General features: G+C 42.6%; 1 protein-coding gene across 1 annotated transcript in view; it reads left to right on the top strand.

Moving 5' to 3' along the window:
• Nucleotides 1-16,141, top strand: part of ST8SIA6 (ST8 alpha-N-acetyl-neuraminide alpha-2,8-sialyltransferase 6) — a 43,311-nt gene that overhangs the window by 14,121 nt on the left and 13,049 nt on the right. Inside the window, exons 3-6 of the mRNA XM_073334133.1 lie at nt 1,116-1,211; nt 3,303-3,389; nt 10,758-10,902; nt 16,007-16,119. Of these exons, the coding sequence (XP_073190234.1) occupies nt 1,116-1,211; nt 3,303-3,389; nt 10,758-10,902; nt 16,007-16,119 (441 nt within the window). The remainder of the gene's footprint in view (nt 1-1,115; nt 1,212-3,302; nt 3,390-10,757; nt 10,903-16,006; nt 16,120-16,141) is intronic.

The following is a 16,141-nucleotide window of genomic DNA, read 5'->3' as shown; positions in this document are numbered from 1 at the left end:
ATACCAGAGTGAAGCGAAGAGAAATAGAAGATACTTTTCTCAAAGGGTACGTCTATACTGCATTTGAAAACCCACGACCGCGAGTCTCGGAGCCCAGGTCTACAGCTATGGCACTAAAAGCAGCTTGTGTAGACCTTCAGGCATGGGCCGGAACTTGGGCTCTGAAGCCAGGGGTGATTTTCAGAGCCTGAGTCCGAATGTCTGCGCAGCTGTTTTTAGTGCCATAGTCTGAATCTGAAGGGCCAGGCTCTGAGACCATAGGTGCTGGAATGATTTTTATAGTGGGGCTGCTGAAAGTCATTGAATAGAACTGTAAACGCTGTATATGATGGAAACCACTTCAAGCCAAGGATGGTGTGAATCCCCAGCACCCCTAGTTCCAGCATCTATGTCCAAGACTCACTGCCGTGGGTCTTAAAACGCAGTGTAGCCGTACCCAAAGAGGCTTAATAACTAACGGGTCTGTCGTCTATCAGGAACATGGGAGCAAGAGGCATACTTAGATGTTCAGGGGCGGAGGGGAGGGAGAACAGTTATTTAAGGTGACTAAATGTTGTTCATGTGACTACATTTTCTTTATACATCATCTTACCCTATAAAATAAAGAGGAAAACAATCTTGGGTCACTAGATTAAAACTAGCGACCTAGAGGTGAAAGTTTTAACATCCAGTTACGTAGCCTCCCCGAGTTACCCAGTTTTCTTTGAACTGTAGGTTGTTCCTGAGTATTGCATTTTAGCAACAGCTTTGGAAAACCACCCTCTGTTAAATATTTATTGTAAAAATATTTTAATATATCTTCAAAATGTAATGCTCAAGCTGCTTCCGAGTCCCATTTATTTTTTTAATTACATTTCTGATTTACATTGGAATTGGCACAAGGCAACTGATATGAACTGAGATTATGTTAAATCAAATTTGTTGCTGGTGAGAACAACCACCTCCCCTTCTGCAGAGAAACCTCACAATAGAAGTTATTCAGACTTCATTGGTAATGTTTTTCCAGAATCTGTGGCAGTTATTAATCTCATTGTCACAGCAAATTAAATGTGGGGTTGCTAAGAGTGTTTTCTGTCTTTTGAAGATTTTCTTCATTTTTTTTTTTCCCCCAACAGAACAACTCACAAAAATGCAATTTACCAACTTCAACTGGCTTCAAAATGTAAGGAGATGCAGGACTACATTTGGTCTTCATCTATCAAGAAGAAAAGGTAGGTGTTTGGTTTGCTCTCTGCTATGTTTGGTTTAAATAGAAGATGAAGCGTCTGCTCATCTTTTGCACATAATTCTCATTGACATGAATGCAAAACCATAAAACCGCAAACTGAAAATGTGCAACTAGTGTTTGGCTGTTTTAGCATCCACTGGATTTATTCTTGGTCTAAATGAAAAAAAACAAAAATTAGTAAGACAAGAAGATTTCTCATACACAGCTAAAAACGAGAGGGAGACTTCTTCAATCTAGGGCTGCTTTTTTTTTTTTTTTTTAAATCTGCTTGACGGAATCTGAGAAGCAGATCTTCCTTTGGGGTTTTCTTTCCTGATTAGTTCACATTCTCACAAACCAATACACAATCACAACAAGTGGATTCTCTTCAGAAAAAGGTCTAGAAATGAGCTACTATAAAAACTGAATTACCTATAGTGACTGTAGTATTGCCCATAGGAGACTAGTTGTTCCGTTGTATAGACAGACACCAGCATCTCCTCCTCATTACAGCTTTCATCATTGGCTGCCACTGGTGAAACTGCACCAGTGCAGAGAAAAATCTTTTATATATTTTCCTAGTGTAGACACTGTGGACTCTGGAGTATAGACTCTGACATCAACCTGGCTCAGGTTCCTCCTGGCCCCTCTGCCCCTCTTTGTGCAGAAAATGAAGTATCCCATTAATTTTGCATATGCCATCTCTCCACCCCTCTCCCACTCCGCATACTATTACATACTAAGAAAGCATATGCTTAAATATCTGCAAGGTCATGGTCGTGGCCTTTTATTTGTTCACGGAGGGCAAATGATATGAAAATATGCTAATAAGTTGGGGCTTTGGTAAACATGTCCTGTTTCATTGCACTTAAATGTTTATTTCGAGACCATGTATGCTACACTGTGTATGTTTAAAGACCTGATCCAAAGCCTAATGAAGTCAAACCTCAGTGGGTCTTTGGATTGGGCCCTAAATGATTGCATTTTCTTTTTCCATTTGCAAATAGGTAGTAATTAGAAGTCTGGCAAACCTGACCAGAAAGTTAACGTTACACAGTAAACAACTTCTGTTCCTTTCTCAAGCAAACAAAAGGAAAGATGCAATTTTCAGAAACGTTTGCATATAAAAACTGTGGCACTCTAATTATCCTTTGTGATTCCAAAAATAATCCTTTTCACTAAAAACACTGGGTACAGGTTTTCTTTGGAGATATAAGTCCTGTGAAATTAGTAGTCACGTTACAAACACACAAACAAACCAAAAAACCACAAACCATAAATCAGATTTGTTTTTAGGGAATAAATATACACAACTCCGTTAGGTTCTAGGTACATAAAAAAAGCACAAATGGAATCTGTCCTAGCAAAGATCCATAACAGGAGAAATTTTCTTCTTTCTTTTGATAAAATGTTCTGCTGTAGTTCATCTGTGAACTAACTTAAATCTCTTTTTTTAAAAGGTTCCTTACCGTATGCAAAAACCTCTGGTTCCGTATGCTCTGGTAGTGTTGATTCTGTGGTGTATTCAATACAGATTTGATATTTTTACTTAAGATTTTTACAAACAAACTTTCATGTTTAAATATTGATAGTCTTGGATAATAAAATTAATCTTGGAAGAATCTATGAAGTAAATAAATGAATAAAAGGAGAATTGCAAGGCTACTTCTTGGTTTGCAACAGCTACGTCTGAAAACATCATTGAAGTTTAAAGCATTTGAATACAAGAAAAAGAGGCTTTCAGGCATAATACAGGCAGAGATTTATATATTAATTTGGACTGCTGAGTTGAGATCACTTTGGTCCAATGAACCTAAAATATTCAACTTCTAAACTTGTAGGTGTATTGAAAAATTCTGAAAATAGAAGTTCAATAATGTATCAAAGAGATAAAAGAAGATGGTTTAATAGGCCACAATAATAGTATTACAAAGAGGTAAAATGGGTCATGGAAACTCAAAGGGATTTATTTGTTTATATGCACTATAAAAAATTATTAATACCTATATCATTTGAATGTTTGAGAAATTGAGTTTATAGCTGTAACTAAATACATATTATATATATCCTAGCCTCTGATACTTTTTTTTTAAAGGTATTCTGAAGATTATTATCTTCAGATAGTGACAAAAATACAGAACTGCACATGGAAAAGAAGACCAGAAGAATATACAAAATTTAGGTAATTTAATTTTATTAATTTAAAAAAGCAATCTGTTGAGGGCTCGCTTTATAAATGTGTGGTGCAGATCTTCCCCAGGAAATTGATACCAAATAAACCAGTGCCTCTTGTACGTAGTACATGGTTGTAAGATTCTGTTATCTCTCTGGAGCTTGGACTATCTTTGTGCTCAGTGCAATACATTACACAGAAATATTCTAAGAGCTAAACGCATCTAGTTTCTCCAATTTTCTCTACATTTTGGGAGTGAACAATTGGATAATTTACTAGAATTAGCCAAATAAAGAATTCCCAGCTCCAGAAAGAAAATTGACAATTTTAAATGAAAAGCGGTCGCATAGTGATATCTATTTGGACATCTCTAATGTGCCTGCCACTCTGGTATCTGAGAGGCTTTGTAAATGTGCAATACATTTCTTAATTCAAGGTTCTAAACTATTATTTATAGTTTCTCTTGTAGAAATGCTTGGAGGGCCCCCATCAGGATTGATGCTAGATTAGGGTTCCCATTGTAGCCAGAGTCCAAGTAAACCCATGCCTAAATCCATCCCTGTTCAAGACTGCATATAAGTAAGCATGTGCTCAAGTGTTCTCCTGAATCAGGGCCAGTGAGTAACAATCCCTGCCCCAAAGATCTTACAGTTAGAAATGCACAACTTCAGGTTCAGTGAAGCACAACTTCATTCTGCTAATACTGATTTTTCAAGAAGGAAAAACTCTTCAATCGCATTATTCTACAATGATGTGGCAAGATGATTAAAAATGTGACCTCCCTTACAGCTGTTTAGAATTAGGTAGCTCTGGGATTTTAATATCCAGTTTGACTAAAGTCAATTGCATCATGCTAAGGAAAAATTGTTGGGTGTGTGGGGTGGAAACATCCTTTTGTGGAGAATTTGAAATGGTATGCTCCCATAGCTGGTCGTGAAGCATTGGTTAACTAACCAACACTGTTCCTGTAGCTGAGCCAATACAATGTACGGTGCTAAGGCCCTGACCAAAGACCGCTGAAGTCCAGTGAGAGTCTTTGCATTGATTCTAGTTGGGTTTGAATCAGGCCCCTCAGGCACAAAGATGTTAGAGCATAATAAGGAGCTATGTAAGTTCACGTCTCTAGGCAAAATCAGCCATGCTAATTTCAGACCCTTTCAGTCATAACTCAGGGTGGGCAGGAATAATATGCCTGCAGAACAGGCTGGAGGGGAGGCTGTGGTTATCTGCTGTTTCCCCAGCCACAGTCAAGGCTGCTGTGCTCTGATGCTTTTCTCTTATGGCCTACTACCTAGAGAGCCGCTTCAGAGCGGCCCAATTGCCACTCTACAAACTATTTCTGCCCTGCCAGTGAGGCAGATGTATCCCAGAGCAACCTCTCCCTGTTCCAGGCTTGTCTCCACCAGAACCTCCCGTTCCACTCCTGTTCTAGCCCTTAAATGGAATAAGTTCCAGAAGAATCTAGCATGGTACCTTCTATCCTGTCATTTTGTTACAGCATAAGAGGAGTCTATGAGCATCCTCACTGTTGCTCTAGCCGTCTTTTTTTTTTTTTTCTTTCTCCTGACCAGAAGTATGTACAATGAGCAGCAAAGGCTCACAAGTTTTGTCAGCTTGCAAAGATCAGGGCAGAAGTATGCAGAGGTGCAAACTCTGGGATGCACTAGCCTTCTAGGAAACTTAAGGTAATTATATGGCCTTCTACCCTAGGGCTAGGTTAGGGTAGGCTTACTGAAATTTGGGCCCATTGACTTTTACTGTAACAGTTGTATTAATTCCTAAAAGCTTAGGAAATAAGTTCCCTTCCCCCATCTAATGTATATATAATGTGATCACTGACCTATAAGTTAACTTGTTTTGGTGGCTGGATGATTATCATGCGTGGGGTGTATGTGTTCAAGTAACTCTCTCTTTATCTCAATCTCTTCTCCTTTCTGTTCTTTTCAAGAAGCCGGATATTAAAATTTTATAGATATCCTGCTCTTCCAGCACTTCAGAATCTTGCAGAAGTTCTGATCCCTTAGCACATCAGAGGAAATATGCTTTCCTTTAAGATTCAGTACATTGCTTCCTAACTAAATGTGTGCACCTTAAAAACCCACCACACAATTTTTGGTATATTTATCAATCACTGAGCAAGAGACCTGGAACTAGAATAGCAGCTTAGAAATGATGATGTACTGGCAGAGTTGTGTGGGGAACAGAGCTCTAAGAGATTATTGAAATGTTTTTTGAGCCAGGAAGGGGAGGAATAGCACCACATTGTGTAATGTTGGATAGGAAAGGAGTTGCACTCTGGTATTTAGACTTTTCACAGAATTTGGGGACAGTGGAAATTTTTCATGCTGAAGCATATGAAAAGTCAAAGTTCTGCTTTTTGCTTATAAATTCACATTTGTCTATTTCTACGTCTAAATTAATATTTCTGTTTGTCCACGTGTTCCTGCTTTATAGGCTACTGGCCCAATGCACTGAGCACAGGGCTGGGAGCAAGGAACTACTGAGTTCTGCTTCTATCAGAATAGTACATGTCACTTGTGTCGTATGTTACAAATACTGCTCCGTTCTGCCTCCCTATGAGCTAGGTAAATAGAGTCACACCCATTTCACAGATGATGAAACTCAGTTTAGAGAGGTATGTGACATGAATCAGGTCATGCAGCTACTTACTGTCAGGAGGAGGATTAACATTGCCATTCACGTGCCTAATCCACTGGAGTCCTTTAATGGCCAGACCACAGTATCCACAGGCGAACTACTGAACTTCTCTGTGTCTGTGTTTGCCCATCTGTAAAATGGAAATAGTGCTTACCAACCTCACAGGCATGTTTAGTATTGTACAGGATCACTTCACTTCCCTGCAGCTTTGAAGAATAGAATAGATAAAATAAAATACATTTTTATAAGAGATGTAAATCTTTATGCTTCCAGGCATAAACTACTCTTGAGTTAATGAGATTTGAAAAAAGCTTCCCCCATGCATAGCTTATTCCATAACTGAGCTCTGAGCTTTGTTGCACCTTCCTCTGAAGCATCTAGTACTGGCGGCTGTCAGAGACTGGTACTAGAGTAGATAAATCACTGCTCGGTTCCAGTACGACAATTCCTCTGTTGCTAGAAAACAGCCCTGCCTAATGTTGAGCAAGCATCTCTCCTAGTATCATAGCTCTACTGCCTTCCACAGATGACTCCAGCCTAGTGGACCCAAAGACAAACAAGGGGGCGGGGCAGTGAATTAGTACAAGGAACAGGTATGGATCGAAGGGAGAAATATTTACTTAAGTGGTTGGCCAAAAGGTAACAGCTGGCAATTCTATGCTGCAGATCTGAACACAGGGTATAAGCTGGCTATAGTTTTCTTGCTACTACTCTTGTTTTTTCCCCCCTGTCCAAATGCTCTCCTTCAGCATTGTCCCAGTGAGTGCTCGTACTGTATAGAGCTCAGTGGTGACTTTTACCTGCAGCTTTGTGTGGGACTTGTCCTCGTTCTCAACCAGTGGTCAGTGTTCCGACAGCTGTGTGATGAATTGTCCTTCCCTCACATCTCTCAAAGTCAATGACTGCCACTAAACAAATCCACACACACCCCTACCTACCTACCTACCTTTGTATGATGAATTTTTGCCCAGGCCTCATAGGTAAATAAAAGTGTTGTGTTCTTTCTCTCCACTTCAGGGTGTCTGTCTACACTGTGCTAAAAACACTTCCACCAAGTTCAAACTGTCCACTGGAGTGCACGGCACACCTGGCACTTGTCTTCTGGTTATTGCCTTTGTGCATCCAATGGGGGGCATATTGTGTCACATGCTTGGGTATATCATCCATCCCCACAGCTGTTCCTACTTCTTATTCTGTCTTCCAGCTCGCTATGGCAGAGAGATACCAACAGCTGTAGTATCTTGTGATATAGTTTTACCACAGCTGAATGGAATGCAGATGACAAGTGACTGAGGAAATAAGGAAAAGTGTGTCTAAACTTCTACGGTTTCCAATACTTGGTACTACATGAATTTTGATCAGAAATATTTTCCTATGAGACCATTCATCTCAAAATTCAGCCTTATTCCCCTTGTTCTTTATCATCAATTAAAACATAAGCATGGCAACTCCACTAGCCTAACTCTTAACCTCTCCGCTTTAAAGACCACCTGAATTCTTCCTGCTTTTACAGATTTACATCAATCTATGCTTGTTCTAACCAAACCAAGACTTCACTCTTCTTGGATATTACAGTGAAACAGCAAACATTAAAAAGATGGGTGAAAGAGCCTTGCTTTTTCCCAGAAGGCTCATTCCTAAAGCTTTGGAAACTACTGTAGGGTGGATTGCTTTTGCCCCACAGGCTTCTCTATCTAGAGTTTTTAGTCTCAGGTTCCCTAGGTAACCTGAATATTAACTACTACATTAACATTCTTCAAAGATTTTTCATGTAAGAGGTATATTGTTAGTACAACAAGCTACAGAACCCAGCTGGGTACCTCCACAGCTATAATTGTTTTTCATACCTACACATTTCTTTTGAGCAAGATGCAGCTTCACAATTTCTTTGCTTTAGTGATTTTAGGCTTTATTCATTTGTGCCAATGGAATTCAAGTTGCAGACCTTTATCCTTCATCAGCAATCAGGCCTTAGCACTGCAGATGCAGCCTATAGGTTAATTGGCCTAATATACCCCTTTAGGCCTTGGTGGTGTGGACACCCAGTCACACACCCTCCCCTTAAAGACTACATCCCTCAGAGGTATGGATGCCTTCTCCTCTGGAGCTGGCTCCACAGGTCATCCTGCTCTAGGTCACCTACCATAAGAAATAGTTTACCCCTCTCTTCCATGTTGTTTCTGAGTTTCTCCTTCTGAAATTGCATGTCTCTATGGCTACTTGTAATGCTTGCTCTGTTGCTAACAACTTTTCATGTAGCTTTTGCCTTGCAGACTCTCCCAATATCTTTTTTCCCCAGAGTCTGAGTGCTAACTGCACGCTGGTTCGTCTCCATATTGGTCGCTGTACCCTTCAGCTTTGCCACTGAGAGACTTTTCCTTCCATGGAGTTCTCATATGTCTTCTCCCTCACAGCCACTTCGGCCTTCTCCATCATTTTTGTGCACCCACTCTGGGCCTCTGGCCCTCCCTTCCATATCTTTCCCTACATGTGGCCCTTTTCCTGGCAACTTACTTTCTTTCTTGTTCCTCATCAGGAACCTGTCCTTCCCTGAGCTACAGTTCTGTTTGTGAGGGCACTGCCTCCTCACATCCTGCTTTCTCCACAGAAAGATAATCTGCATCCAGGTAGGTTGTAGATAACTGCAACCATCATTTTGTTGGGGGTCAGCAGCTAGCAACAATTCACAGATAACTTAAGAAAAATCAGACTTTTAAAAGTAAATGTATCAGCTGGTCTTTCAATTTAAAATTACAAAATAATTATTTTAAAAGCAGCAAAATATTTAATTGTGTTCATAATTTCCCATAGAGAATACAGTTAATTATATTGATCCAACGGTCCAACTCTAGATAAGTGTCTCAAATTTCCAATTATAAACTGTTTTCAAAAAACCAAATCACCCTGTTGCAGAGAGGCCAATAAAGCCCCTTTCACTGCTTAGACCATGAACATAGGGCTAAATCAGGCTTAAGCAGCGCACAAGGTCTTGTAGAGATTCTCTACACTAGGATTAATAACTCCTTTTTAGACAATATCAGACTATTTTGTAACCATACTATCTGCTCTGAGTAAGGGTAGTGGTGCTCTAAGAGCACACCAGAGAACTGTTCACCTAATTCTTCTTTGAGTGATGGTCCCTATAGTATTCCATTGAAGGATGACGCATGTGCACCATGCGTCCAGAGCTGGAGAACTTGAAAGTAGTGTCCGTTGATTCATGAATGCGCCCTTGTCTCGCCTCATGGTTTCGTCCGAGGCGATAAAGGGTGGAGCAGACCGACCACGTCTCCAGTTCCTTTTCACTCTGACCTGGATCATGCAGGAACTACTAGTGTTCATTTGCGTGTGGCGCACCTTTTAAAAAGAGTGTAATTGTGTGCAGTTTTTTTTATAGTATTTAGCTGTTTTACTGTTTTTACATAGTTTTTTACTCATTTTAGTAATTATTTAGAGTTGATTTGGGACTTTTGGGGGAATCTGTTTACTTATAAACGCCCCCCTCTCATACGCATGCACGGGGTACGGGACTATGCTGAAGACCCCAGGCTTTAAAATCTGCACTTCCTGCCCAAGTTCCTTCTCAGTCAGCAACAAACATCAATGCTGCCTCTACTGCTTGGGAGATGCCCATGTTGTGTCCAGGTGCAGCATCCGCTAGTCCTTCAGTCTGACATTCCAAGGCTATCACTGCTGACCACAGGCTGACAATCTGGAAGTGTGAGGTGAAAGTGTTTAGAGATAAAGGCCCAGACCCTCGGTGGGAATTAGGCTCCGAAGTATCTTTTGAAGTTCTGGGCCAAAATGATTCCCCAGTATCATGAACATGATGCATTGTGAGGTGTATCAGATCCCAGAATAAGACAAAGGGCAGCAGGATCAATGGCAGATTTCAGAGTTCTGATGGTGCTGTTCACAACTTTACTGCTTTTCAAAATAATATTGCTTAGCATTTACACATGCCCCTTGAAGAAATAAACTGAGTTTTATGAGTTGGACAATCAAGAGACCATCCTTCTACAAGGCATTTAAATGGAGGCTGCCCTATTGATTAGATGTTTTGTTGGCTTATCTCTCTCTCACATACACACACACACCCACCCACCCACCAAACACGGAAGATATCTATCTTATTTATTTAACATCTGCTAAATCTTGCACAGCAGAACTGTGCTGAGTGGTGGAAGACATTAATCATTCATTAACTAGCTCAACCATCTAGCTGTTCTCATAGCTGAGCTACGTAACCAGGTGTCTCCTTTCACTGTTCCCACATCCTCTCTCTCCATCCCTTCTGATTGTTACACCCACCTCTTACATTTTTGCTGAAATCTGGTTAACTCTTCAGGGCAGAGACTAACTCTTATTATATGTTTGTACAGCACCTTGCACAGTGGGGCCATGGTCTCTGATGAGGCCGCAGTGCTTCTGTAGTACTAATTTATAACAATAATAAGCGTGATTGTGGCCTATTTTCCTGAAAGGTGGAGGGAGTGGAAAAACAAGGAAAGAGAAGGGCTTCCTGGGTTTGCCACAAACCGTAAAATCGTTGTTGACAAAGCTGAGCTGTTTTCCCCTGACTTGTTTTGTAACCAGTACAAAAGTCATTCTGAAAGGTTCACACAGCTTTATTGGTAACTAAATTAATTAAAAACAGACTTTATTTTCTAGTTCTCTGCCACCTCCTTATCGTTCATTAGCTACACTGGTCTTTTGCAGGTTAGAACTAGCTTCCTGCTGTGATGCTGTTCACAACTTTATTGCTTCTCAAAACAATACTGCGCTGGGAAGTAACATGAGTTATGAGGTGGACAATAAAAAGACTCTCCTCATCACAGAGGACATTTTTAGGATGCTGCCTGAGGTAAGAACAGTTTCTTTCTTTCAGAACTAGAGCTGTTTTATTTGGCTCTTCAGAGGATGGACCCACCACACACACTCCCACACTCTCTCCTTATTTCTTGATAACTTTCTTGTGCAAAGGAGAGGGGCTGGCTGGAACTCCCATTAGGATATGTCTACACTGAACCAGGAAGAGAGCCTCACAGCTCAGGTCCACAGGTTTGTACTAGCAGGGCTTGCACCAATGCATTTAAAAATAGCTGTGTAGGGGTTGCAGCTTGGGCTGGAGTGTGGGCTCTCAAGCCCACTCAGCCCCCACAGACTTCAGAGCCCAAGCCACAGTGTCTATGCAGCTATTTTTAGCACGCTTGCACAAGTCCTGGTAGTGGACCTGGCCTGGGAGGCTCGCTGCCAGATGCAGTGTAGACGTACCGTTAGTATCTATGAACTCCACTGGTAGCTCAGCCCACAGGGGTTACTGCAGAACACTGCAAATTGCAACCTCTCTCAGCAGCCAGATGTGCCTCGGCAGTACTTCTAGTCCAGGGGCAACAGATCAGGTCTATGGACTGAAGGCCATTGTGTAAATTAAACATTGCTCTTCTCACACCTAGTTTCAGGTGATTATGAAAAGTTTCAGTCTTCAATAGATGGTTTGTATTCTTTTATTCCATGCTAATCCCGGTTACTGTGTGACAGATCTCAGGAACTGAACCAGACCTCTCTAGAACTGAAAACATGACTGTTACAGGTTGAGCTAAAGAGACTGTTAGAGACACTCATCCTCTGTGGATGGAGCACAGAAAGGAACATTGCCCATTGGATCACATGTGCCTCTCCCTTCCTGAGTGTATCTGACAAATGGTTCCTCTTGACACCTCTTCACCTTCTTCTTATGTATGCTCAAGTACTATGGACCTGATCCTCCTCTCGCACCGATGTAAATCGGGAGTAATTCCATTAAAGTAGATAGTTACAGTGGTGTAAAACTAGGGTAAGTGAGAGGATAATCAAGCCTTGTACATATCCGCAGATATCAGAGAGATACATGCACTGGCTATCCCAGCCAGACTAGTTTAGCCTCGGGTCTGTCTCCTGCAAATACAATGTGTTTCTGCAGTGAAACTGAGTGACAAAAAACAAATTCTTTCTCCAACATCAAAGAGGTGCCTTTGTTCTCCAGACAAAGCCCTTTTATTGTGTTGTCTTGAGAGAAATTTCTGTAGGGACTGGCATTTTACCAGCTTTCACACACTTTCTTGCTTTCCTGTATGGCACCCTCTCCTGTTTCTCTCCTTCTCCCTCCCAGCACACATAGCCAGTTTGAGAAAAGGGGAAGGATAATATTAGGCACCTGAGTTTCCCCCTGGCACTAGCAGTTCCTGGAGGTCTCCCTAGATACATGGTCCCACTAAGGGTATATCTGCACTGCAGTTCCATGCTTAAGCTCAGGATCAAATATAACACACCACCCTTGCATCTACACTGCAACTGCATGGACCTAGGGTCCCAGGACTCTCAGGGCTGCAGGGTCTGAGCACAAGTCAAGCCAGGACCCCAGGTTCAAGCTCTGTTGCTTTGCAGTGTAGCTGCAGCCTTGCTTCAGTCTTGTCCTGGGAGTCCACCAGAAGTGTCCCACAATTCTATGGGCCAACCTCCTTAGTCCTTGCTATCTCAACAATTTCCAGTCGACTCTATTGAAAATGGAAGTCACCCCACTTGGCGTACGGTAGCAGCTCAGGTCAGCGTTAACCCCTTCTCTTCTGAACACCAAGCTCCCAGCACACTGTCAGAGCCTCCTGGGTTTGCAATGGAGACTGAGCAGGGCAAGACTTTTGTAAATCGTGCTGCTTCATGGTCACGGGAGCACAGCCCAATTTTGGTGAATCTCTGGTGCAAGGCCAGTAAAACGGTGAACTTCAGCAAATGTACCAGGAATGACCATGTGTACCAGCAGATAGCTTTAAAAAAAACTGGCAGCTTTAGATGGGTGCTCAGTGCAGGGAGCGTAGTAAGAGGCTTAAAAGCAAGTACTGGAAGACCAGAGACAAGAACCACACCTCGGGCAACTTGCTAACATCATGGATGTCTTATGAGGAGTTTGACCGTGTGCGGGGCACTGCACCCAGCATGGAGCCAACCATGAATGATAACCTGGTGAGCTGGGATGGTGCCCTGCTGGCCCCTGAATCCAGGATGGGGACTGATGAGAGCCAGCAGCAGGCTTCAAGAGAGGTGCATAAAGTGACTGTTTATGAAACCAATCCCAGAGGAGGCTGTGTATCAGGATCAACAGCAAATTCAAGGTCCCAACTCAGAAGAGCTGTTTGATTTCTCCCCCTCTGAGAACAGTCCACTGCTGAGTCTACAGCAAACCTGGTGGAGACAGAAGCCACCCTGGAGTCTGGTAAGTTTATGACTCTGATTTACAGTTTATTACAGTATTGGGAGGGATTTCTGCTCTAGAAGCAATGCCCAAGTTATGATCAGCCCTGGCTACCAGTGTGTGTTCACTAAATATGGATTGTATCACAGCACCTTGGTGTCCCTTTCTCTCCCCCGCCCCCTCCAATCAGGTGGAGTTCAAAACGGAGACTGGGAATTTCAAACAGTCAGTCATAAACAGCTGTAAAGGGTATTTTCACTGTAGTCACAGATGTTTGTCAGGGTCATGCATGTTTTTCCTTTCAGTAGTAAGGGCTTGAAATTTGCCATTCCGTAATCATTCCTCCTTGCTCTGTGGAGCCACCTGGAAACAGTGAAAACTGTCGGGGGGGGGGAGGAGAAGGAGGGGAAAAAAACGGTTTTCTATTTCCAAATCTAGTCCATTTCAGTCATAGGTAGTCAATGCAGTCTGTGGGTCACCAAATTATTTCTCCCAAGTGCAAGTGGGGTGTCAGTTTTTGTCCAGAACTGTGGTGGGTGCAGGGAGGCAGAAGGCTGTGGAGTTCCGTATGCAGCAATAACTGGGCACAGCCATGTGTGAGCTAACACAGCATCCTGTTAATTCCCTCGTGGATTCAGACCCAGTCCTGGTTACTGATAACTTTTTTCCTGAAGCAGGAACTCCAGATATGCAGTTACACTGTGGGAAGGGTATATTTTCCAGGGCGACCTCAGTAGCTGACTAGCCCACTCCACTCACAGATGTGCTGTTCCGTCACTGTAGATTTGACTACTTCTGCTGCATACACTGCAGGTTTCCCACCAGCAGCTTGGAATAACATCTCCCTGTGGCAATAGGGCACCACAAGTGGAGTTTTATGTCCTCCAAAGTGTGAAAGGCCTGAAATGATGGGGAAGCCTTTGCAGCAAGGGCACTATCCTCCCCCACATATGTGCTCCATATGCCACTTGTTATAAAATGTTTATAAAACAGAAAACGGTTGTAATTTTAACCATGGTGCTGTAACTGCAAATAACCAGGCTGTGGCCAGAGAGAATATGGACTGAAGCATCCCCTTCACAATACATGTCGGTTCAGTTTCGAAATGTATCGTTTTATGTCCTTGCGATTCCACAAGAATTAATTCTGTGCTCCTCCACTGAACTACTTTAGACAGTATCCCTCTGTTTCTTGTCCTGTTTCAGGCCACTCCACCTCTACTGCCTGCTGTTCATCAGGAATTGCTCACGGGCCATTCCAAACAAAGCATTTCCATGATACATTATGATCAATGTTCTTGACACAGCAGACCAGCAGGTCCAGTACCAGAAGAAGAGGGATGGAAGCCTGGAGCAACGGCAGGAGGAATTGCTGAAACCATTCTCTGAGCTCTGTCCTCCCTTAGCTGCCGCTTCTGTTCCAGGAGCCGCTTTCCAAGTGTCTGCTTCCTCGCTGAAACCCTCTCCTCCACCAAAGAGCCCCACACCTGATTGCCTCAGAGATCTCTGCTACCACTTTACCCACAGTCAACTTTCCAACCCCAAGCTGGTTGGCAACAGACCTCTAGCAGTCTGGAATAGCCAGCTTCCAGACAGTTATAGAAACCTGCGTCTGGACCAGCAAGGATGACTTCAGTTGTCTCTTTACACAGGAGGGTTGGGGTAAGCTATTCACAAAGCTCCAGAAATGTAGCTTGCTTCATGCAAAAGTTTTGGACCCACTGCTGGTCCTCCCAGGTATTCATGACAATGTGCTCATGGCCCTGTGCCAGAAGCTCTGGTCTACATATGGGGCATCAGTGGCTATGCCAGTTGTACCAAGCAGCAGCAGCCAGTGTGAGTCTGCGATGCCAGGGTACTCCTCCTGCTACTCCATCAGGAAATCCGTCCGGTACCTTTGGTGGGACAGAAAATGCTGCTGAAATGTCCACCAGTGCCTCATGGATGCTTTGCCAGTCACAAAAGTGAAAGTACAAGCAAGAGAAGTTCTTCAGAAGGCGTCTCCTCCATGCCACTGGCTCCAGTCATTAGGAATGCACAAACCACAATGACTGCTCGACAGGCTCAGGCTGTTCAGACTTCCTGTAATAGGAAGGGTGGGCAGTAAAGTTGTTTTCCCACAGTCCATCACGGTCAGAGGGCTAGAGCAGCACTTGTGACTCTGGGATATGGTTGGTTTGGCTCAGGTCTGTGTGTAGCTGTGTGGATGCCAGAGCCCCAATTTGAAGCATGGGTTAGAAAAGTCTTAACATAGTTTTAAAAACAGTGTAGATGCTTAAACCCAGGATTCCTTAACAGGTCAGTAGACTCGAGTCCCACTAACCCTGAGTCCCGCTAACCCTGGGCTTACATTGCAGTGTAGACATACCCTGTGTCCCTCAGGGGATACTGTCCATAACAGGAGTGTTATATGGTAAACATATATCAAATATGTTCTGAGGAAAGAAACAAACAAAGCAAGTTATTTATCTTTTTTTTTTTCAATTTTAACAATGCAAAGTGACTTCCCCAAACTGTTGAAAGCAAAGATAGCAGCTCACAGTCCATTCTTACTCATTGCACCTCTGTTACCTCTGACTGTGGCAGACCTGTACCGCATTCTGTGTGCGTTCTCTGCAATTTACTAGCTTTAGCCTGCAAGTAGTTCTCGTTCTGATTCCATATACTAGAACTGCCAAAAAAAAAAAAAAAAAAAAACACCCTACCCCAAACTCGGTTCATGCTCTTTTTGTTCTTTTCAGTCCCCACCCCTTTTGGACTATCCTTTTAAGCACTGTGCAGTGGTTGGAAATGGGGGCATTCTGAAAAACTCCAGCTGCGGAGCTGAAATCGATAAGTCTGACTTTGTATTTAGGTAAGAGCTCCTAAACACTATT

Source organism: Lepidochelys kempii, chromosome 2 (assembly GCF_965140285.1).
Source record: "Lepidochelys kempii isolate rLepKem1 chromosome 2, rLepKem1.hap1, whole genome shotgun sequence".
NCBI lineage: Eukaryota > Metazoa > Chordata > Testudines > Cheloniidae > Lepidochelys > Lepidochelys kempii.
The sequence above is the reverse complement of the archived record's forward strand: the minus strand, read 5'-3'. Positions and strand labels throughout refer to the sequence as shown.